Source organism: Pantherophis guttatus, chromosome 15, assembly GCF_059756535.1.
Source record: "Pantherophis guttatus breed Tessera chromosome 15, ASM5975653v1, whole genome shotgun sequence".
In the NCBI taxonomy this organism is placed as follows: Eukaryota; Metazoa; Chordata; class Lepidosauria; order Squamata; family Colubridae; genus Pantherophis; species Pantherophis guttatus.
In genome coordinates, this window is record NC_142077.1 from 4228237 (window position 1) to 4250999 (window position 22763).

At 45.6% G+C, this 22763-nt stretch overlaps 3 protein-coding genes across 3 annotated transcripts in view; 2 read left to right on the forward strand and 1 right to left on the reverse strand.

The window, feature by feature from the left end:
* The window catches only part of LOC117675850 (uncharacterized), a 133545-nt gene that overhangs the window by 96480 nt on the left and 14302 nt on the right, over positions 1 to 22763 (forward strand). The window contains exon 9 of the transcript XR_015730066.1: positions 21232 to 21410. The gene's annotated coding sequence lies outside the window, so the exon portion shown is untranslated. The remainder of the gene's footprint in view (positions 1 to 21231; positions 21411 to 22763) is intronic.
* The window catches only part of ANKRD65 (ankyrin repeat domain 65), a 46865-nt gene that overhangs the window by 6039 nt on the left and 18063 nt on the right, over positions 1 to 22763 (forward strand). The gene's annotated exons all lie outside the window — the stretch shown is intronic.
* On the reverse strand, positions 2816 to 19318 carry TMEM278 (transmembrane protein 278). Its single transcript, XM_034434885.3, has 2 exons — positions 18397 to 19318; positions 2816 to 4927 (listed from the first exon to the last, which is right to left on the reverse strand). Exons 1-2 carry the CDS (start codon positions 18664 to 18666, stop codon positions 4658 to 4660), a joined length of 540 nt encoding a protein of 179 aa, XP_034290776.2. The 5' UTR covers positions 18667 to 19318; the 3' UTR covers positions 2816 to 4657.

The following is a 22763-nucleotide window of genomic DNA, read 5'->3' on the forward strand; positions in this document are numbered from 1 at the left end:
CGGGGCACTTAATCGCTGACTTGCTCAGCAGAGGGAAACGTTGGGATCAATTGGGGTCATAAGTCAAGGACTTCCTGTAATGACACGGATCGAAGTGCTAAACTTACCACGAATCTTCTTTTTGGCTTAACTACATTTCCCATGGTGCCCTCCCCTCACCGCAGCATTAAAACCCCAAGCCTAGCATTTTACAGCTGAATTTTGCTGCTGTGGGTTTTATTTAACAAGCTGCGTTTCAGCTTTGCTGCCCGAGTTTTCACCCTGGCATCTTTCCCAGGTCCTAATAAAAGAGAGAGAGAAGAGAGGGAGAGAGAGAGAGAGAGAGAGATCTTTGGTAGGGAAAGTAAGGATACAGAATTCAACCCTATTAATATTTGATATAAACGGCTTCTGATTCCGTAAGCCTGATTTTCCGAGACGAGGAATTCGCTTGCCGTTTAACTTATTGCGGTATTTATTTTATTTTTTTTATTGCGATACGATAAACCCTTCCAAAACACCGCCACAGAGTTAATTAAGGAATGGATTATCCTGGGCAGTCAAGGAACAGAGAGTCTGGAAATTTAGGATTTTGAGAAAGATTATTATTTAACGCATGGGTGATATCAGAAAGACACAGAAGCGGAGAAGGGGAGGGGTATATGACATCATTTATCTCCTGCCTACAACACAGTCCTTTAAAGCAGTTCCAAAAAGGCTCCATGCCAGGGGTGGGTTCTAAATTTTTTTACTACCGGTTCTGTGCGCGTGGCTTATTTTGTGGGTGTGGCTTGGAGGTCATGTGACTAGGTGGGCGTGGCTAGCTGGTCAGAGTCATGTCTGGAAGGTCCTCGCAGTTACGACCATTCCTCGCACTTACGACCCGACTCATTTGTTTGCTTTTAACACTGATCAGCTGTAGGACAGCCCTTTGAAGCCCCGCGGCAAGAGTTTAAACAGTTTTTTTTCCCTCTAGTCGTCAGCTGGGACTCAGGAGGAAGCAATAGATTGGGGGTGGGACCAAATAAAAAGTAAGAATAACGTTGGGAGGGCGGGGTGGGAGAACCGGTTCGGTGACGTCATATCGTCACCGCTACCGGCTCGGCCAAACCGGACCGAACCGGGAGGAACCCACCACTGCTCCACGCCCATTTCCACCACTCAGGTGACTCACGAGGACACAGACCTACCTCCAAGTGGCCTCAAGGACTCTCTAAAAAGAATGCAAGTGACCAGCTGTCTAAAAAGACTATAAATCCAGCAAAGAATAGAATAAAATAACAAGAGTTGGAAGAAGAGGTGAAATCCAGCAGGTTCTGGAGAACCGGTAGCGGAAATTTTGAGCAATTCGGAGAACCGGCAGCGGAAATTTTGAGCAATTCGGAGAACCGGCAGCGGAAATTTTGAGTAGTTCGGAGCTCCGGCAAATTCCACCTCTGGCTGGCCCCAGAGCGGGGTGGGAATGGAGATTTTGCAATATCCTTCTCCCTGGAGTGGGGGGGGGGAATGGAGACTCTCCGCAGCAACACAAACGTTCATTGCACGTATCCGGTCCAGGGGTCGTAGTTTGAGGAGCCCTGTTTGAGTGCAATATAAAAAAATGCAAATAATTTTTCTGCGGACTTTGGTGACCGCTGACTTGGAGGACTGAGAATTTGCATAGACCTGATCTCAAGAGAGCATCAGGAGCTCAGGGCAGCTGAAGGGGTTAAACCCCCACCCCCAGAAAAAACAAGACAGCTTTTGAAAGGCCGGAATCATGAACAGAGACATTTAGCCCGCATCATATCAAGGAAATAAATGAAAGCTGTTTTTAATTTCACCCCTGAAAGAGTTGCCTCCAAGACGGAAGGTTAATAGCTGCCGTTTGGCACATCCATTTTTCCCCATCGACATTATTAACACTCCTCTCCAGGAAATAAAACGAGCGAATTAAATCTCCGCTGATGCGTCTTAAAACCGGGATCGTCGTTGCTTTGCGGTTGTTGTTGTTTTTTAATAGAAAAAGCAGAGCTTAGATCGGAGGGAAAGACGGCGGACTTTCTCTCCCTTGACTCAAAGGAGCAGAATTTGGGGTGGAGATGGAAAGAAGGTACACAGGGGAAACCTCGTAATTGAGTCCAAAATTTCTTTTGCTAAGCGAAAACATTGGTCGCCTGAGTTGTTTTTTTTTTTTGTCCCCTTTTTACAACTTTTCCTGCCACGGTTGTTAAGTGAATCACTGCTGTCGAGTCACCTGGCTAGAATGATATAAGCTTGCTAAATGTAATCAATACGATTAATAACTGTTCTATTTTTATTAAAAGGGATGACACTTAGAATAGGGTGATTGCAGTGGCGGGATTCAGATTTTTTTTACTACCGGTTCTGTGGGCGTGGCTTGGTGGGTGTGGCTTGGTGGGCATCCCACCCCACTCCAGAGGAAGGTTACTGCAAAATCCCCATTCCCACCTAACTCCAGGGGAAGGTTACTGCAAAATCCCCATTCCCTCCCCACTCCAGGGGAAAGTTACTGCAAAATCCCCATTGCCTCCCCACTCCAGGGAAAGGCTACTGCAAAATCCCTATTCCTACCCCACTCCAGGGGAAGGATACTACAAAATCTCCAGGACAGAGAGAAGGAAGAACAAGAACTTAAGGAAACAGACGATGGGAAAAAAAGTAGTTAAATACTGTAAATAAATGTAATGCGGAAACTGGAGGCAATGATAAATGATTGTGTTGACAGTGGCCAGTCACAAAACACTTGCCAGGTGTGGCACATTCACTCCTGTAGTGTTAAGCAGTTCAGAAGACCCATTTCCCGCAACAGAGAAGAAAGACCGATGGACATGCATATTTTAAAAGAATCTTTAATATCTAGCTAGACAGCGTAGGAGCATCGGGCATTGTCTGTGGTGTCCCCACAATACTGATACACAACAGCAGCTGGAAGAGTTACACAGGACAGGAAGAAGAGTAGCCAGAAACACCACTCCGTGGAGCTCACAATCGGTGCATTACAGGAAGCATCTCTTTGCCCAACAATGACGGGTTTCAGAAATATTACACCCCGGTTCCCATTTTAAGGATAGCCACAAGACATCGGCGAGGGCACAGCTGGACTGCCAAGCGAAAATGTAGCTGGCTCAGCGATTCGGGAAACATTTGGGCGCGTTTCAACTACACCTCGTGTAGTTGCGAATGCAGAGGTGACGTGCCATGTCCCTGCCTCCCTGCCGCTGCGCCAGTCTTCACTGCATTCATGAGCTGGCGCATCAAATCAGCTGGAAGCCACGAAAACCAGCTGGGTTTGGAGCGGGATGTGACCCCAACACAGCACACAGCGAAACACGGAAGCTGCTGCGGCCGACGGAGGGCCTGAGGGCGAGGCAACTCTTGCTAATTGGGATAAAATTTTGGATTAAACCCTACATTGGGGAAAGGGGGGGGCTGACTCTTCCCCCTATGCTGCAGAGGTAGTATTCAGCTGGTTCAGACCGGTTCGAGCGAAGTGGTAGCAGAAATTGCAGGTGGGCATGCCCACCCGCCCTGGATCTATGCCGTCCTATTTAGGCATGTTTTTGAGGCCGTGCGCATACGCGGAACGCGCGAGTGCAAGCAAAGCACATGCACGGAAGGCCGTGCGGAAGTGGCACACGCGCTCACATTTGCGAACCGGTAGCGAAGGTAGGTGAATACCACCCCTGAACGGCGCCTCCTTGGATATTTTCCATCTGAGGGAATCTTAAGAGACCCTCTGAGTCGCCAATGTTGCCTTGTTTGTGAGAGTGAAGCGTTTTCATCGTGTCTTCTGACTGCTAGTTGATGTCCCGCATTTTAAAAGGTAACTAACTATCTCTTAATTTAAAAAAAAAATGTATTGAAAAGAAGGATCGCTCATCAACCTGCAAACTAGGCCGTGAAATTGAGGATGGTTGCAACCAGGGGACATCCTACCTTATTGTCAGGATAATGACGATATAATAGCTGACCAGCTGCCGTAAGGCTGTAATGAGGATGCAATGACGAGGAATGAGTCAGCAGAGTTATTTGACTGTTACCACTTTAAGAGGCTGTATTATAAGAGGGTGTATCTCTCTCTCCAAGTGTGCTTCCATGCTGTAAATTGCTGATTGTTTGACTTTTGCCTAGTATGTGTATGTATATATCCTTTTGTAGAGATAAACCACTATTTATTATTACAAACCTCTGTTTACTATATTTGCTCCTGGGTTATCTCACCTAACAACACTGTGCGCATTCGGACACTTATCCTGAATTAATCCATTTTCTGGGTTTGTGGCACACATTGACTCCATAAATTCACCTAAAATGTATGAATCACAAAGTAAGCGAAGTTGCAGGAAAACCAAATCGGAGAATCGAAGTCTTCGCATGAACCGATGAAGTGAATTAGGTGGGAATGGAATACTCCCACCCACTTGGGCTCCGGCCCCACCCACCACTGCTTCGGCCCCGCCCCTTGTGCAGCTCACAATGAAAAATAACAGACACACCCCGATGGGATTATCTAGCCCAAAGCTGCCTTGAAATCCAGGGAGGCCTTTAGCCCAGCTACTCCTTAGCACAAAGAGCCCGCGGGAAAACAACATGGCGGTGGGTTACTATCACTGCTCTTCCTTGATGCCCCCCACTGAAAATAACCAAGCTGCACGGAGAGGCTGGGAGGACCATCTCAGACCCAAGCCTTGACTTGGTGGTTCCACTCCTTCGCACACCCGCACAGCCCCCCTTCTTCGTACCACCGCCACTTCACGCCTTTGTACACGGCCCGGGTGCACGGTTGGAAGCAGAGGAAGAGGTGCAGGCGCCGGGCCAGGCTGCAGTAGAGAGCCATGGAGACCACGATGAGGGGAGACATGATGACGAAGCCCAGGATGATCAAGGCCGAAGAGCTGTTGTCGTCCAGGATGGTCTGGCAGTAGTAGGCAGTCGAGTGGAGCACCTGCGAAGAGCAGAGGAAGTGAGTCAGGGGCGGTGGAATAGAGTAGAGTAGAGTAGAGTAGAGTAGCGTGTCAAGTTACGATGTCGTCTCAAATAAATTGCATTTCCAAACAAATAGTCTTTGATGAAATCTTTCATTTATTGAGCACAACAATCTGTCCCCGACTCCATCGTAGTCAGCACTGACCTTCTGACCCCAAACCCTCCCTGTCCGTTCCCCAATTCTCTGCGTCTCATTGGTCATCTTCCAAGTCACTCTCCCCATATCTACTACTTCAGCTCACAGGAATGTCCCCCCTCCCATCCCATCTCCTAGGGGATAATAGCTTCAGGGAAAATAAGTAGGTGAAGAGTCAAGCGTCCTCTTCCTTATGTCAGCACTGGAGTGAATGTAGCTTGGAGTGCTGACATAGCGTAGCGTAGCGTAGTGTAGCATAGCATAGCCAAGGACTAGCTATTTTCCCACCCCGTGGATCCCAACGCAGACTCGCTGAAGATGAGGAACTTCAGAGCTAACGGTTTCCCTCCCCCTCTCTACAATTGGCCCACTCGACACCAGGAATCTTCCCCCACGAAATATTTTAGCTTTTCTAGAAATAGAATACCTCTTAATAGAAGATCTGTTCTATTCAGAATTAAAACAGAGGTAGAAACTAGAAAGGGGGAAATATTATTGTGTTATATTTCTATATAACACTTTAATTAATATGTAGATGTAAAGATCAGAAGTTGAAAGATGTTCCTATTAGGTATACCTAAATATGGCTATTAGCATTGTGTATTAAAATATTGAATTAATTAAACGATGAAGGCTTATATACAGGGTGGAGGAATGAGTAACACGTCAACAACTTTACTTTTAATATGTAGAATAATTATTAGAATTATATGTGTTTGATTAATGTAACTAATATTATCAGTATTATCACTGTCACTGTGTATTGAAACGAACGATACCAGACGCCACACTGCTCATGTATTCAATGCTTGCGTCCATTTAAAAATAAAAATAAAATATTTCAGCTTTTCTGATCCTACAATCTGGAGAAAAATCTATATTTTATCTTGGAGAGCACGTTGAATCAGAGGCGGTGGTCCAGATCGATTTTCTTCAGGCTGAAATCATATTTTCTAAATTGAAAGCCCACGCCGAAGCCTCGGGGAGCCCAAAAGCAGAAAAGCAACCTCGATTCAATTTTATTTACGTTTATGGATAGTTCCCATCCAATCCAATCCGCTCTCTTGTCATGTTAAAGTGCCCATTTGGTGGGTAATTGGCTTTTTTGCTTTGCTGAAAGGAAAAGAGGAGAGAAAAAGAGAGAAAAAAAGAGGAGCGAAAAAAAGGAGAGGAGGAGAGATCAGGGAAGAAGAAAAAATCAGAATGATACTTTGAGTGCTAAGTCTGAGGTTCCGAATTCTTTCTCCTGGTTTAAAAAAAAAAAAAGGATTGGAACATTGAACTGCATTGAAACAAAGCCAGCAACCTGACGTTTAGCCAGTCCTCGACTTATGACAGTTCGTTTAATGACCGTTCGAAGTTACGATGACACTGGAGGGGGGGGAAAGTGACTTACGACGGCTTTCCACACTTACACGACCATTGCAACATCCCCATGGCGATCAAAGTGATGAAAATTCAAGACGCTTGTCAACTGACTCATATTTACGACAATTGCAGTGTCCTGGGGTCACGTCAATTGGGAAGCCAGGTTCACTCAACAATCTTATCAACTGCAGTGATTCACTTAACAACTGCGGCAAGAAAATTCGTCAAATTGAGACATAACTCACTTAACAACCTGTCTCGCTCAGCCGCAGACATTCTGGGCTCCATCGGGGTCGTAGATCGAGGGATTGGGATTCACCTGTGTTGAATTTTTCATTCCCCTTTACAGCTTTGGAAAGTCGGCCATTTTTTAAAAAAAATATCCCAGTGCTGTTTTCTTAAACTCCCGTATCCATTTTGGTTTGCTTTCCTTGATTAATTGGCTGTAGAAAACAGAAATAATATCCTTCTGTGTTCCCTAATTATCAGGAACGGGCAAAATTTTGGCTTATATTATCAGAGAAAACTCATCTTGGTCTTGAGGGCTTGTTTAACATTCTACATTCAGTGATGGGATTCAGCCGGTTCGGGCAAGTTCAGAAGAACTGGTTTTTGCTCCCGGGGGGGGGGTGCAGGAGGCCGACTGCTGCCTGTCACACCCTCTGGCCACACCCATCATAGCCACGCCCACACAGCCGGTCATTAGGGCAGAGAACCAGTTGTTAAAATATTTGAACCCCACCACTGTCTACATTGGAAGGATTTTTGCGTTAAGCCAGGATTTGTTTTAGAAAGTGGCTGGGTACAGGCCAGACAAAGCCAGAATCCCAAACTCATATCTTGGCTTGACCTCTGTATGTAAATTCAAACCGAGATTTAACATTCTATAAAAGGGGGTGGGGTTTTTTTGGGTTAGGTGAAAGAGATGCTTAATTAACATCTAATTTTCCTTAGCAAATTACCCTCTTTGAGCTTTTTGCCTTGATTGATTGATTAATTTATATGGCAATCTATCAGCGTGTCTTCCTTGGGCAGCCCGCAGAGCAAAGGAAAACAAAATAAAACGTTACGGCTTAGCAAAATGGATTGTAATAATAATAATAATAATATTAAAAAAGACAGCAACTCAATATTAAGACCAGGAGACAAATTTCAGTGAAAAGCAACGGCCTCAATTACTATCTAGAACTAAAAATTGGACAGACCCACCAAGAACCTAGGAAGCGTTTAAGAAAACTTGGCAGGGGTGGATTTCAAAAATTTTAGCAAGGGGTTCTCTGCCCGGTTGCTGGGTGGGCGTGGCCATGGTGGGCGTGGCCTAGTCAGCTTCCTGCACCACGGTGGGAGGGTTGTTTTTGCCCTCCCCAGGCTCCGGAGGCCCTCTGGAGGCCGGAAATGAACTTCCGGTAGGCCCGTTTTTCGCCCTCCCCGAGCCTCTGCGTGTGCCCTGCACTTACCTGCATCCAAAACGGGCCGCATGGGGACCCCGGGGAGGGGAGGGGCGGGCAGGGCGGGGCCAGCCAGAAGTGGGATCTGAGGTTCACTCCCAGATGGCCCTGGCCCTAACTCTGCCTCCGACGCAGAGGCCTCTTCTGGGCCTTCCCCGGACTCCAGGACTGGCCCATGTTCCTCCCCAGCCTCCTCACTGTCCGACTCCGCTGCCAACTCCGCGGGCTGCTGACGGACAAATAAGTTACACATTGCTTTTCTACCTCTTGAAGATAAATCTCTTGCTTTTTCAGTTTTCTATAGATACCTAGATGCTGGACCAGGATGAATAATCCTAGCATCCTATAAATACATGTGTCCAAGCCATCAAGGTATAAACTCTGTGAGCCATTTCACCTTTTCAATATTCCCTGTTATGCCAAGGTGCAATTTATTTCTCTCACCTCCAGCGAGAGGCATTCTTTGTGCTTCTGCCTCCGCGTGCCTTCGATTCCCATTTTTTTATAGTCTTTTGTGGAAAGGATACTGTAAATGGCAAAAGAAATGTGAAACCTAAGAGCGAATGGGAAAAAAAAGCAGGGCGTTGAATTTTCATATTTTCCTCTGGAAGCTTTTCAGGATACAGAAGAAGTACAACTTGAATAAAATATCCGGCAGCCGGAGAGAGGTGATCCAGGCCATCTTGCAGAAAAAAAGATCAGTGTTCACAAAATAAGAAAATAAGGCCCAAGGTGGCAAAGCAGATATTTTTGATATCTCTCAAGCAGTCAAAAAGTCTAGATTTGTATTAAGGGGGCTTATAATTTGACTTTGATATGATGGCTTTTGCTTTGCAAAGGACGCAGATGATTCAGAGTACATACAACAAACCGGCTTTCCCTGGGGAGAATCCAGTGGTGGGATTCAGCCGGTTCGGGCCAATTCGGACAAACCGGTAGTTAAATTGCTGGCTGGCCCCGCCCCGCCCTGCCCCTTCCTGCCCTGCCCCTTCCAGGAGTCCCCATGTACCCCATTTTGGCTCCGAGGCAAGTGCAGGGAGGCCTCCTAGGCCCAAAATGGGGCACGGGAGGAGGGGTGGCGCTCCCAGACCCGTTTTCGCTCCCAGGAGGCTTCAGGGATGCCTACTAGGCCCAAAACAGAGTGCGGGGGGGGCATGTCCCCTCCACGGCCCGTTTTTGTTCCCAGGGGGTTGCAGGAGGCGGAGTGCTGCCTGTCACACCCCTGACCACGCCCACCAAGCCACGCCCACAGAACCGGTAGTAAAAAATTTTGAATCCCACCACTGGGAGAATCCACCCTGCAGACCCTTTCTCCAGTTCTTCCCTTTCCCAGCTGCCTAAAGCAGTAGCCGTGACAACCATTGGGGTAGTGAGTTTACATGTGGTTCGACAGGGGAACTGACTGCCACAAGATGTCACCGCTTCCGCTTTAGCTAGCTGGAAAGGGGAAGAGCTGGAGGGAAGAAATACCTTTGCCAAAGTTGAAATCTCCCAACAATTATTGGTAAAAAAAAAAGACCTAAAGCTTGGCAAAGACTTCTAACTCCACCACCCTCCATTCCCCACTCCGCTGAATACTCAATCATCCTGCCTTCTCCCTTAATGGCCTACTTTCTAAACTAATTCCAATGCCAAGTTACTTTGTAAGGTTCCAGTATCTAGCGTTTTCTGTTGCTTTGCTTCTTCGGTGTTATCTTCTCACCGCAGCAGTGAGATTTTTTATTTCCTTTTTTTTTTAGAACTGTGATAAAATGGTGGGAATTTCCTGCAGTCTTATGGGAGGCAATTAGGGTCTATAAAGTCCAGGAGAGTTTGATTGTTCTTTAATATGCGGTAATAAACAACTCCGGGGAGATGAGCCCAGATTAAGGAAGCGCCTGCGCTAATTTCTGCAGGGACGCGAGATGGGGGAGAGAGAGAGAGAAAGAGAACGGAGAAATTAAATCATGAGCTGCTTCAGAGGTTCCCAGTTCTCTTTTTCCTTCAGGACTGAGGGGAAACTGTTGCTCTAAAGATACAGGAACCTCTGAAGATTTGCAGGGCTGGGATTCACCCGGTTCAGACCAGTTTGGGGCAAACCGGATGCTAATTTTACATCTGGTTCACCGAACCTGTAGTTGCAAGGATTGGCTGACCCCACCCGCCCCGTCCCGCCCTGCTCCTCCCAGAAGTCTCCATGCATCCCGTTTTGGATGTGAGGTAAGTGCAGGGCCCGTGCGGAGGCTCTAGGAGGGTGAAAAATGGGCCTACCGGAAGTACCCGAAGTCCAAAAATGGGCCCGTTTCTGGCCTCCGGAGGGCCCCCAGAGCCCAGGGGAGGCCGTTCTTGCCCTCCCAGAAGCTCGAGGAAAGCCTCCGGAGCATGAGGAGGGCGAAAATGTCCCCCCCACCTGTTGTAACTCAGGCCCACGTAGTTGATACTAAATGCAAACAGTTCCAAAAAACGAACAGATTTTATTAAAACCGCTCATTCTGAGAATTAACTCATTCTCAGCATATTCTAAATGAAATGAAAGCAAAGTCCTCGAAACACCATTTATCGCTGACCTTGGGATAATTAGGCAAACCGCCAAAGACTTTTCTTGGCAACAGTTCAGGAACAGAAGAAATAACTACAGCCAAACTAGAAGTAAATCTCTCAACGGTTGTTTTCCGGCAAAGAAGCCAAGAGCAGTTGCTGGTCTTTTAAGCCTTATGGGAGAGGCCAATCATCTCTTGGCCTTACTCCTGAGTCGTCCTCTCTGCTTTATCTGCTCTTGCCTTCTGGCAGCTCTTCTCATACGTGCACTAGGAACAGGCTCCTCCTGTTCCTCTGCCTCTCTACTGTCAGCCTCTGGAGGCTCCGGAGTCCACACATCACTTCCCGATGGCCCTAGCCCCATCTCTGCCTCGGACGCAGAGCCCTCATCTGGGCCTTCCCCAGCCTCCAGGACTGGCCCATGTTCTTCCTCAGCCTCATCGCTGTCCGACTCCGCTGTGAGCTCCGCAGGCTGCTGGCGGACCACAACACCACCGGGATGCAGGAGGCCGAGGAGGCCACGTCCACCCAGCAACGGGGCAGAGAACCGGTTGCTAAAATTTTTCAATCCCAACCTTACACACAGTCTGCTAAAAGTAACGGGGGGGTTTCGAACATAATGTGGGCAAACCGAGCTGCGAAAAGATTTTTTTCTGTTTCATTCCCGGTTGGCCGAGGAAAACATAAGCTGAGTAATGAGGAAGGGAGGTTGCCTGGGCTTTGCATTCCCTCGTGCCCCATCTGCAAGGGATGGCTGAGTGACTTTCCAGAGAAGTTCCTGCTTGGATAACGCGACCGATATTCAGCGCGTAGTCAGCAGCAGCATCCTGATCTGTCGCTGCTCTGCGGGAACCGCTGGCCTCAAAAGCTGACAGATCCTGGGAAGCCATTAGCTAACCGTACCCTTGAATACCCAAAGGTGTCATTTACTTCTATTGATGGTCTGTTTGCCACTATAGAAAGGAAAATAACCATCTGGCATCTCCCGGGGTGGGTGAGTGGGTGGGTGGGATGGATGGATGGATAGATTTTTGTTTGCTACTCATCTCAAACGGGGGCTCAGCCTGGAGCAGCGGACAGCCGCTGCTTTGCAAACGTCGCCATCGATTCCAGAAGAGGTCATTTAGAGAACAAAGTTACAATCCGGGATTGATTTAGCATTTTAATCGCACCCCCCTCCCCCTTTAATTAAGCTGGTTTGAACCGCCACTGGGGCTCCCGCTCTCCCATCGATTAAAAAAGTAATTGGGAGGCAGAGGAAGCAGCAAAGGATTCCATCAACTGGTCCCAGATCAGATCTCACCGAATGGACATGCTGTGGGTCCTGTCATCAAGGGAGATAGATTGAGTAGCGTGCCTTTTCTGCTGGGTGGAATCTCCTCCCACCCCCCACCCCCCCAAAAAAGTGAGGATGGCCTCATCGCTCTGTAGGTCTCACAAGGGTTATGCCAGCAGGCCTCGGGGATCCCAGGGGATGGACGAAATAGTGGGGAGGCTCCATTAATATTAGCATTCTCTATCTATTATTCCTGTTTAACAGTTTTTATCGGGTTTTTTAAAATGCTCTTTATATTGGTTAACGGTAGTGATTTTAGATATTTATTGTTTGCTTTGATGTACGTCACCCAAGGTCATTTGCTGGTGAGATAGATAGATAGATAGATAGATAGATAGATAGATAGATAGATAGATGATAGATAGATAGATAGATAGATAGATAGATAGATAGATAGATAGATAGATAGACAGACAGACAGATAGATAGATAGATGATAGATAGATATCCTGTTGCCCCTGATAATAAGCCCAATCAGGCTTTTGAGCACATGGCAATAAGGCCATGCACTTATTTCAGGGTTCAAAAAAATGTAAGACAGGGTCTTATTTTCAGGGAAACATAGTAGATAGAGAGAGAGAGAGGGAGAGAGAGAGAGATGGATAGAGATAGAGAGAGAGATGGATAGAGAGAGAGAGATGGGTAGAAATAGATAGAGATGGATAGAGATAGATAGAGATAGAGAGATGCATAGAGGGGTAGAAATAGAGAGAGATGGATAGAGAAAGTTAGAGAGAGAGAGATGGATAGAGATAGAGAGATGGGTAGAAATAGAGATGGATAGAGATATATAGAGAGATGGGTAGATAGAGATGGAAAGAGATGGATAAAGAAATATATATATGGAGAGAGATAGATAGAGATAGAGAGATGCATAGAGGGGTAGAAATAGAGAGAGATGGATAGAGAGAAAGTTAGAGAGATAGAGAGATGGATAGAGATAGAGAGATGGGTAGAAATAGAGATGGATAGAGATATAGAGAGAGATGGGTAGATAGAGATGGAAAGAGATGGATAAAGAAATATATATATGGAGAGAGATGGATAGATGGATGGATAGAGATAGATGAATAGAGATAGAGAGATGGATAGAGAGAGATGGATAAAGATAGAAAGATGGGTAGAGATGGATAAAGATAGAGAGAGATGGATAGATAGATAGATAGATAGATAGATAGATAGATAGATAAACAGACAAAATATTTTTTCAACACTTCAAGACCATGGACAGCTCCTGATATTTGCATCAGGACTGGCTGATGAGGGAATCTTGAGGGCATTTCCCCATTTTCCCAACATAGACCTTTTGCCTTTCCATGACATTTTCCCTGGAGGGGGGGGATCAGTCCCCTTTTGGTATTGCTCTTCCCGTTAAGAGAAAGTGCCTTCCCCACCCACTCCCCACCAAACAAACCCTTCTCATTGTAAGGGACCCTTTTGATAAAAAGGCGAAAGAGAAAGCAATCGTATCCTCTCTTCCCTGGGATTCATCCTCAGACCATCCAAAGCACATTCTCTCCATCCCTCCTAGGTTTTTCCGGTGCCCTTCCTGATCATCCCGCCCCCGTTGCCCTTTTCTGAATTCCTGATTCTGAAAAAGCCCCCCCTCCTTTTTTTGGCGAGGGGTGGGTGGGGGAGAACTTCTGCAAGGAAGGTTTGATAAAGCTCAAACTTCCTAGGGATGCAAAGGAAGGGACCAGATGAAATGCCTTTTGAGTAGATTTGTCCCTAATGGCACGCATGCACTACCTTGGCAGGTCGATCCGCAGAATACTTAATGAGAAGAAAATGAATTTGTCAATCTGAATGAATCAAGGGTTGGTCGAGACGGCCTGAGCCCAAAACCTCCACGCTTGAAGCCATGGATAATATTGATTCAGGACTTTTAACAGATGAACAGAGTTGGAAGGGACCTCGTGGGTCATCTAGTCCAACCCCCGGCCCAAGCAGGAGAACCTACACCCCTGGTGGTGAACCTATGGCGTGCGTGCCAGAGGTGGCACACAGAGCCCCTCTCTGTGGGCACGCGTGCTGTCACCCCAGCCCAGCTCCATCAGGTTTCTTCAGAGAAAGAGAGGGGAAGAGAGAAAGGGAGAGAGGGAGGGAAAGAGAGACAGAGAGAGAAAGAGAGAGAGAGACACAGAGAGAGAAAGAGAGAGGGGGTGAAGAGAGAGAGAGGGAGGGGAAGAGAGAGGGGGAAGAGAAAGAGGGGGAAAAAGGGAGGGAGGGAAAGAGAGAAAGAGGGGAAGAGAGAGGGAGAGGGAGGGAAACAGGGAGGGGAAGAGAGAGGGAGGGGAAGAGAGGGAGGGGAAGAGAGAGAGGGAAGAGAAAAAGAGGGGAAGAGAGAGAAGAGAGGGAAAGAGAAAGAGGGAGGGGAAGAGAGAGGGAGGGAAACAGAGGGAAGGAAAGAGAGAAAGAGGGAGGGAAAAAGAAATGATATTACAAAAGTTTTTCTTTTTTATCGCTAAACGTAATATTTCAAAAGCAGAAAAAAATGAAGGGGCATAAAAGTGCATTGATCACGTTTTTCTTAGAACAATTAGCTGAACTCTGCCTTGTTTATCATTATTTTAGGTAGTAAAACCTCAGTATTCAGGTTAACTTGCCGTGTTGGCACTTTGGTTTTGGGTTGAAGTTTGGGCACTCGGTCTCTAAAAGGTTCGCCATCACTGCCCTACACCATTTTTTTCAAAAAACAACATCTTTAATCTTCTTGAAGATTTGCTGCAATTTGGAATCCTCTCCTTGCTTTTCCCAAATGCAGAATATTTTAGAAGCATTTCTGCCACAACTGGAATTCTTGGGCCATTTCCCCCCCCCAATCAGAAAATAGACTCTTAGTTTTATAGATTTGGGGGTGGTTTTTTTTCTCATCTTGGTTTTTTCCCCCCTTTTACTGACCTCTGCGCCCCTCCGCCGCCCCACTTTTTTTCTCCCTCCTGTCTTTAATTTATCAGACAAATCCTGGAGACTGACTGCGGTAAGTGTGTGCTGGGGGGAGAAATCCTTAATTAAAAAGACATTAAATGGAATTCAGTCCGTGTCGGCAAATACAGACAGAAGCTAAGGAGCAGGAGGGAGGCTGGGAGAAAAAAAGAGAAGCAAGCCACACACACACAAAAAAAAAATACTGTTAGAATTAGACAAAAATTCTGCAGGAACCAAGAAAGAAAGAAAAAGAAAGAGGAAGGAAGGAAGGAAGGAAGGAAGGAAGGAAGGAAGGAAGGAAGGAAGGAAGAAAGAAAGAAAGAAAGAAAGAAAGAAAGAAAGAAAGAAAGAAAGAAAGAAAGAAAGAAAGAGCTCCTGTCAATGAAGATCTGGAATTTATTGAGATTGTAATTAATTACTGAAGAGGAAATTTAGATCAATGTGTATGTGTCTCCACCAAGAGACGCATAGTGCAATAACTTGAATTCCTCTCTTCTCTTCCTGCTCTGTTTCCTACCCCAAAACTGATATCAAAGCTGTTTTTCCTTAATATTACGGGCAGACTGTTCTTACAATCCATTTGTAAGATTTGTATACATCAGTGGAAGCTTTTTGAATGACAGAGGCCTTGATGGGACACAAAATTATCTGTGTAGCAAATTTAACTTTTCTCCTAAAAGGTAAAGGTTCCCTTCACACATATGTGCTAGTCGTTCCTGACTCTAGGGGGCAGTGCTCACCTCCATTTCAAAGCCGAAGAGCCAGCGCTGCCCGAAGACGTCTCCGTGGTCACGTGGCCGGTGTGACTCAACGCCAAAGGCGCACAGAACGCTGTTCCCTTCCCACCAAAGGTGGTCCCTGTTTTTCTACTTGCATTTTTTACGTGCTTTCGAACTGCTAGGTTGGCAGAAGCTGGGACAAGTCACGGGAGCTCGCCCCTTTACATGGCACTAGGGATTCGAACCGCTGAACTGCCGACCTTTCGATCGACAAGCTCAGCTCTTAGCCACTGAGCCACCGCATCCCCATATCATATAAATACTGCAACTTATTTATTACATTTTACGGCAGTTTTTTATTCATACTAACACATGCCAATAAAATAAACATATCTTTAATTTGATGGACCATTTACATTTTTATTCCTGTGAGTAGCTGTCGTAGGCTAACCCCACCCCCACCCCCCAGTACACTGATTTGCCTGGGGGCCCGTAATGCTGTTAAGACGGCCCCTGGAGCAACTCTTAGCAGGTTGAATCCGATGCCCGTGCCAAAAACAAGCCTGATCAAGTTGGCTTTTTAAAACAGGATGGAATTCGGAAAGTCAATGAAAGCCGTGGACTCTTTTCAAGATTACAGTATACAACCGCCCTCATTCTCAACCTCTTAACTGGGATTGGATGCAGCCAAGATAGGGCGACAGCTATGCTTGCTAGGAATGCTAGATTCCCCATATTTGGAAAATTGGGAAACAGATTCAGTTTTGGTCGCCACGATGTAAAAAAGATGTGGGGGCTCTAGAAAGAGTGCAGAGAAGAGCAACCAAGAGGATTAGGGGACTGGAGGCTAAAACATTTGAAGAACGGTTGCAGGAACTGGGTATGTCTAGTTTAATGAAGAGGAGGACCAGGGGAGACAGGATAGCAGTCTTCCAATATCTCAGGGGCTGCCCCAAAGAAGAGGGAGTCAAGCTATTCTCCAAAGCACCTGAGGGCAGGACAAGAAGCAACGGGTGGAAACTAATCGAGGAGAGAAGCAACTTAGAACTAAGGAGGAATTTCCCGACAGTGAGAACAATTAATCCATGGAACGACTTGCCTCCAGAAGTTGTGAATGCTCCAACACTGGAAATTTTCAAGAAGATGTTGGATAACCATTTGTCTGAAGTGGTGTCAGGTTTCCTACCTAAGCAGGGGGTTGGACTAGAAGACCTCCGAGGTCCCTTCCAACGCTGCTATTCTATTCTATTCTATTCTATTCTATTCTATTCTATTCTATTCTATTCTATTCTATTCTATTCTATTCTATTCTATTCTATTCTATTCTATTCAGATGCTGCAAGCTTCACCGGTCCCTCTCTTGGGTATTAATGACTGGTGGCTACTAGCTTTCCAAGAGATCCTTTCCCCTCCCTTGCAGGGTGAGGGAGAACAACCTGGATTTTTGCAGAGAACTACTTTCGTATTCATAAAATTACAGGGTTAGAAGGGGCCTTTGAGATCTTCTAGTCCAACCCTCCCACATACACATACTTAAGGAGGAGATCCTATACCATTCTGTCCAATCTCTTCTTTAAAACTTCCAGTATTGAAGCAACCCACAACTTCTGAAGGCAAAGTCGTTCTACTGGTGAATGGTTCTCACTGTCAGGAAATTTCTCCTTAGAAATTCTTAGGTTGGATCTCTCTTTATAGTGATTTTCAACCTGTTACTTCTTGCAATGGGTTATTCAGGAGAAGGAACCAGCAGTTGAGAAGAGGGCGTGGGGGGGTCTTTGCTCACTAGGGCTAACAGTCTGAGAGCCAGATAACTTCCAAAGAAAAGGGGTTTTCCTTTAGACTAAGATCCTTGTTCGAATCTGACTTCTGTTTAAGAAGGGCATTTTGCACAAAGATAGTAACAAAAAATTTAGAATGTGCCGAAATGAACAAACTGAACATTTGAAATTAAGGAAAAGGAAGACAATGAATGTTTCGAGGTATGGGATCTGTTCTAGCGATGGTTACGTAAGAGAAACAGGAGATAGAACTTCAAAAAGCATAAGAGAAAGACTAATCTTATTATTAGGATTGTTTACCGTAACTTATTGATTAATTTTGATTAGTATTAACAATTAATCTGTATTGATGTAACGAGGGAATTAACCATGTTCGTGTGAGATTACGATTAGAGAATACTATCATCATTACTGTGATGCTTATTACTCAAAAGAACTGTAACCAGACAACTCACGGTCTATATGGATTTTGAATATGTTGCTCTTGTTTATTTATATTAATATATATATATATAAAGAGTATTTTGCAAAGGCGAACATTATCTTTTCCTTGTCATAGCATCACGCCCCATCAACATCATATCTGTCAACAGCCAGCATTCTTTCTCTTCACAACGAAACAAAGCCAACGAAGGAACTCCCCAACACTTGAGGAAGTGAACAGGTTGGCTGTTTTTGGATCTCTACCCTCCCCCCACTTTCCTTAACAACTTGGGTGTACAGTCAACAATGCCCTTTGGGTAGGACTTAATGGATCAAGTCCCATTTAGCATTATGCGACTGAAGCATCCATTGCATCGAAGCTACCTTGTGATGCTTGTCATCCAACGAAGGACCACATATCCCATGCTGGCAGAGCGATTAAGGGGTTGGGCAAAGACGGAGGAACTCCAGGTTCCGTCCTGTCCCTTATCTATGAAGCTTCCTGGCTGACTTTGGACCAGTCACTCTCTCAGCTCAACCTACCTCACTGCTCCTGCAGTGAAAAATAAGAGAATGGAAACACTATGTAAATAGATCTCCTTGAGGTCATTGGATGAAAGGCAGAATAGAAACCTACGGGGAGCCATCAAATCTAGCACGGTGTGATGACGACAGACGATGCCTCTGAGAACAGACAGAGTACAAACCTCCCCTATCCACTAGGCTTCTCTCTCTATCCTCACCCAGAAAGTTCAGTTTGCTGTATAATACTTACCCGGGAGTGACACTGGAATCCGAAATAGACCACGACGATGGCGGGCAAAAGGACCACTGAAAAGATGGCAGCCATCAGAAGGAAGTTCAGGAGAAAAGCCAAAGAGTTCATTGCCCCCACCAAGCAAGTCCAGGCCCAACAGCCACAGGTGCTACGGCGTTCCATGGGCAGGAGCTGGTCCTCCATGTTGTAAGGTGGGAGAGTTTGGATGGTGTGGGACGTGTCGGAGAAGTTGTCCCCTTCGTAGTCGTCAATCTCCTGATCGGACATCTTCAGGAAGATCAAACCGGGCGTCTCAATTCCTTAATTTCCTCCTCTCCCTTTTCTGTCCGTTCAAAATGGAGCACCCCAAGTTAGGGGAGAAGATAGCAGCCGAGGTGGGTTTTTCCCAAAGTGGTGCCCACTTCCAGGAAACAGGAGATTGAATGGAGGTGGCCTTGGGAGCATAAGACAGAAGTTCTTACATGTCCTTTCGGGGATCAGGTGGTTGCCTCACCTGAACTGGTGAGACGAGATGGAGAAGACCTTCCAAGAGATGGGATGAAGTTTTCCTAGAGGGTGGACAGTTCTCCAGCTTTGCCTACTGGAATTCTTGGTGCGAGAAGAGCTTGCCGGTGTGAAATTTGGAAAGGAAGGGGCCAAACACACACGCCATCTTCTGCTTCCACCTTGTGGGTTTGAGTTTCCAGCGAGATATTCAATTTTCCAGAAGTTCTACACCGGTCGCACCGGTCCTTCCCTCGGCACTCCTCAAGTCTCCACGGCAGTTTGCGCTGGATTCATCCCCTGATTATTTGGGCAGGGTTCGGTCCTTCAACTTTTCACTTCTCCCCCCTCCTTCTCTTTCGTGATGTCCCGGATGCAAGGAAGGCTCCCTCCCTGCCTGAGCCGAAGGCTCCTTTCCCTCTTCTGAGCCGGCTCTGATCTCAGTGCTGCCGCTTAGAAGCAGCTGCACCGAATTTTCTCCTGCAGGCATCCAATCCTTTGCTGCTGCTGCTGCTGCTGCTTTTCTCCACCCCCTTCGAGTCGCTTACTACGTACCCGTTTCCATCCAGCCAGGCCCACTGCTGATCTTTTCCTTGGTGTGTTGCTGCTCTGCTGCTCCCTTTTGATGGAGGGAACCGGACCAGCAGGCTGAGGAAGGGTGGCAGGCAGAGGACAGTGAGAGAGGGGGGGGAAAGGAGATTAATGAGAAGGGATGAGAAGGAATAGAATAGAATAGAATAGAATAGAATAGAATAGAATAGAATAGAATAGAATAGAATAGAATGGATTAGGAATAGGAATAGGAATAGGAATAGGAATAGGAATAGGAATAGGAATAGGAATAGGAATAGGAATAGGAAAGTAGAGTAGAGTAGAGTAGAATAGAATAGAATAGAATAGAATAGAATAGAATAGAATAGAATGGATTAGGAATAGGAATAGGAATAGGAATAGGAATAGGAATAGGAATAGGAATAGGAATGGGAAAGTAGAGTAGAGTAGAGTAGAATAGAATAGAATAGAATAGAATAGAATAGAATAGAATAGAATAGAATAGAATAGAATAGAATAGAATAGAATAGAATAGGACTAAGACTATAGAGTAGAGTGGAGTGGAGTGGAGTGGAGTAGAATAGAATAAGGATTAGGAATAGGAATAGGAGTAGGAGTAGGAATAGGAATTAGGAATAGGACTATACAGTAGAGTAGAGTAGAGTAGAGTAGAGTAGAGTAGAGTAGAGTAGGAGCGAATAGAATACAGAATGAATAGAATAGAAGAATAGAATAGAATAGAATAGAATAGAATAGAACAGGAGTAGAGTAGAGTAGAGTAGAAGAGAATAGAATAGAATAGAATAGAATAGAATAGAATAGAATACAGAATGAACAGAATAGGATAGGATAGGATAGGATAGGATAGGATAGGATAGGATAGGATAGGATAGGATAGGATAGGATAGGATAGGATAGGACTAGGACTAGGACTAGGACTATAGAGTAGAGTGGAGTGGAGTGGAGTGGAGTAGAATAGAATAAGGATTAGGAATAGGAATAGGAGTAGGAATAGGAATAGGAATTAGGAATAGGACTATACAGTAGAGTAGAGTAGAGTAGAACAGAACAGAACAGAACAGAATTGAATTGAATTGAATTCTTTATTGGCCAAGTGTGATTGGACACACAAGGAATTTGTCTTTGGTGCATATGCTCTCAGCGTACATAAAAGAAAAGATACGTTCATCAAGACTCATCAGGTACAATACTTAATGATAGTCATAGGGTACAAATAAGCAATCAGAAAACAATCAATATAAATCATAAAGATACAAGCAACAAAGGTACAGTCATACAGTCATAAGTGGAAGGAGATGGGTGATGGGAACGATGAGAAGATTAATAGTAGTGCAGATTTAGTGAATAGTTTGACAGTTTGTGGGAATTATTTGTTTAGCAGAGCGATGGCGTTCGGGAAAAAACTGTCCTTGTGTCTAGTTGTTCTGGTGTGCATTGCCCTATAGTGTCGTTTTGAGGGTAGGAGTTGAGACAGTTGATGTCCAGGATGTGAGGGGTCTGTAGATATTTTCCCAGCCCTCTTTTTGCCTCGTGCAGTAGACAGGTCCTCCATGGAAGGCAGGTTGGTAGCCATGGTTTTTTCCGCAGTTCTAATTACCCTCTGAAGTCTGTGTCTGTCTTGTTGGGTTGCAGAACTAAACCAGACAGTTATGGAGGTGCAGATGACAGACTCAATAATTCCTCTGCAGAACTGGATCAGCAGCTTTTTGGATCATACAAGATGCCCAGTTCTACTTTTGCCTCTGACTTGCAACTTTTTTTTTTTTTGTATTCCAGATTTATTTCTGGCACAAGCCACCCCATTGCAGTAACTCTGGGAGATTTGCAAAAATGTAGGCATCTCTTGACACCAGCTAAAGTGAATTAAGGCGCCGGATCCATCTCTGAAGTCAACTTTTCAGAAGTTTTTTCAGAAGTGTTCATGGAAGTAAAAAGGGGAAGAAATCCAACTACAGGTAATCCTCAATTTACAAGACTTCATTTAGTGACCAAAGTTGTAAAGACGTTGAGGGAAAAAAAGGACTGTTTTTCAAACTCACAACTGTTGCAACATCCCCAGGGTGGCGTGATCAGAATCCGGATGTTTGGCCCCTGATTCATATTTATTCACGTGGCAACTAAGAGGCATAAAAAAACAGGGAAAGCCTCTTTCTTAATGGAATGGAAGCTGCTGAGAAGGTTGGAGGTTTGGTGGCCAGGAAGGCTGGAGAGCTTCAAGGGCAATTGTCTCAAAAGGATTCCATGCCACCAGCTTCCAACTCACGGTTCTGCAGAATCTCCCTCACCTTTCTCCTTCATCCCACATCTCAAAGTTGTTTCTCCTCCGCATCAAGCCGATGTTGTGAAGCTGATAATTGGCGACGGGAGGAGATGGAGAAAGGCAGCGTGTAAAAATAAAAGGAAGTGCCAGAAGTCATCTTAAAAATAGACACTTCAGCTGGCAGCGTCAAGTGTTCCCCCCCCAGAGTGGCACGAGGAGAACGATAAAATACAGTTAGTTCTTTGGCAGAAAATTGGAGAGGCTGTAATGATTCCCTGGGCACTTCGGAGGAAGGAAGTGGCGTGAGCACTCGCTCACACAATTGCGTTTTGGTGAGTGTGAATATGTCTAACCTTGTCCCGAGGAAGCATGCCCAAGGGATCAAGATCAAAATATTTATCAACCTACTCAAAAGAAACATCTGTCACTCCCAACGAAAAAAGACTCCAAGGCTTGACTTTCCTCAAAGTTCCATTTTATTAGAGACGTCACATCTGAGAAAACCCGAATCTGAAAGCTTTCAGGTTTCCCCCAAACCAAAAGAAAGTTCAAGTCCCTCCCCAGCATCCACATGTCCATCACATGATCCAATCAGGCACCATCCAAAACTGATAATGCCTCCCAGTCACCGCATCGCAGCTGCAGGGCACTGTGGCCTTGACTCTCTGAGAAAAGAATGTTATTTTGACTACATATCACCCATATTCTATACAATCCCCTCCTCCCATTTTCCCACAGTAGAAAATGTGGCAGGCCTGAAGGCCCAACTGTAAAAGATGGCTTCCAGGTCTGACACACACACACACACCCCATATCAGAGGAAGGGAGTGAAACGAGTTTGGGGATACCCAGTAGCGTGCAAAATGTGTAAGCCAACTTGGCCTGATATCTGTCCATAGCACCTAGAACCGGTCAAGCACAGGGCATTTATTGGCTCTAAAATAAATATGTAAGTTCTGTTTTGGGGAGTTCCTAGAGGTCTCGTCTTGCAGGACCGCAGAATCAAGTCGATTCTTCTAAGCCAGACCTGGGGAAAATGCGTCTGGGC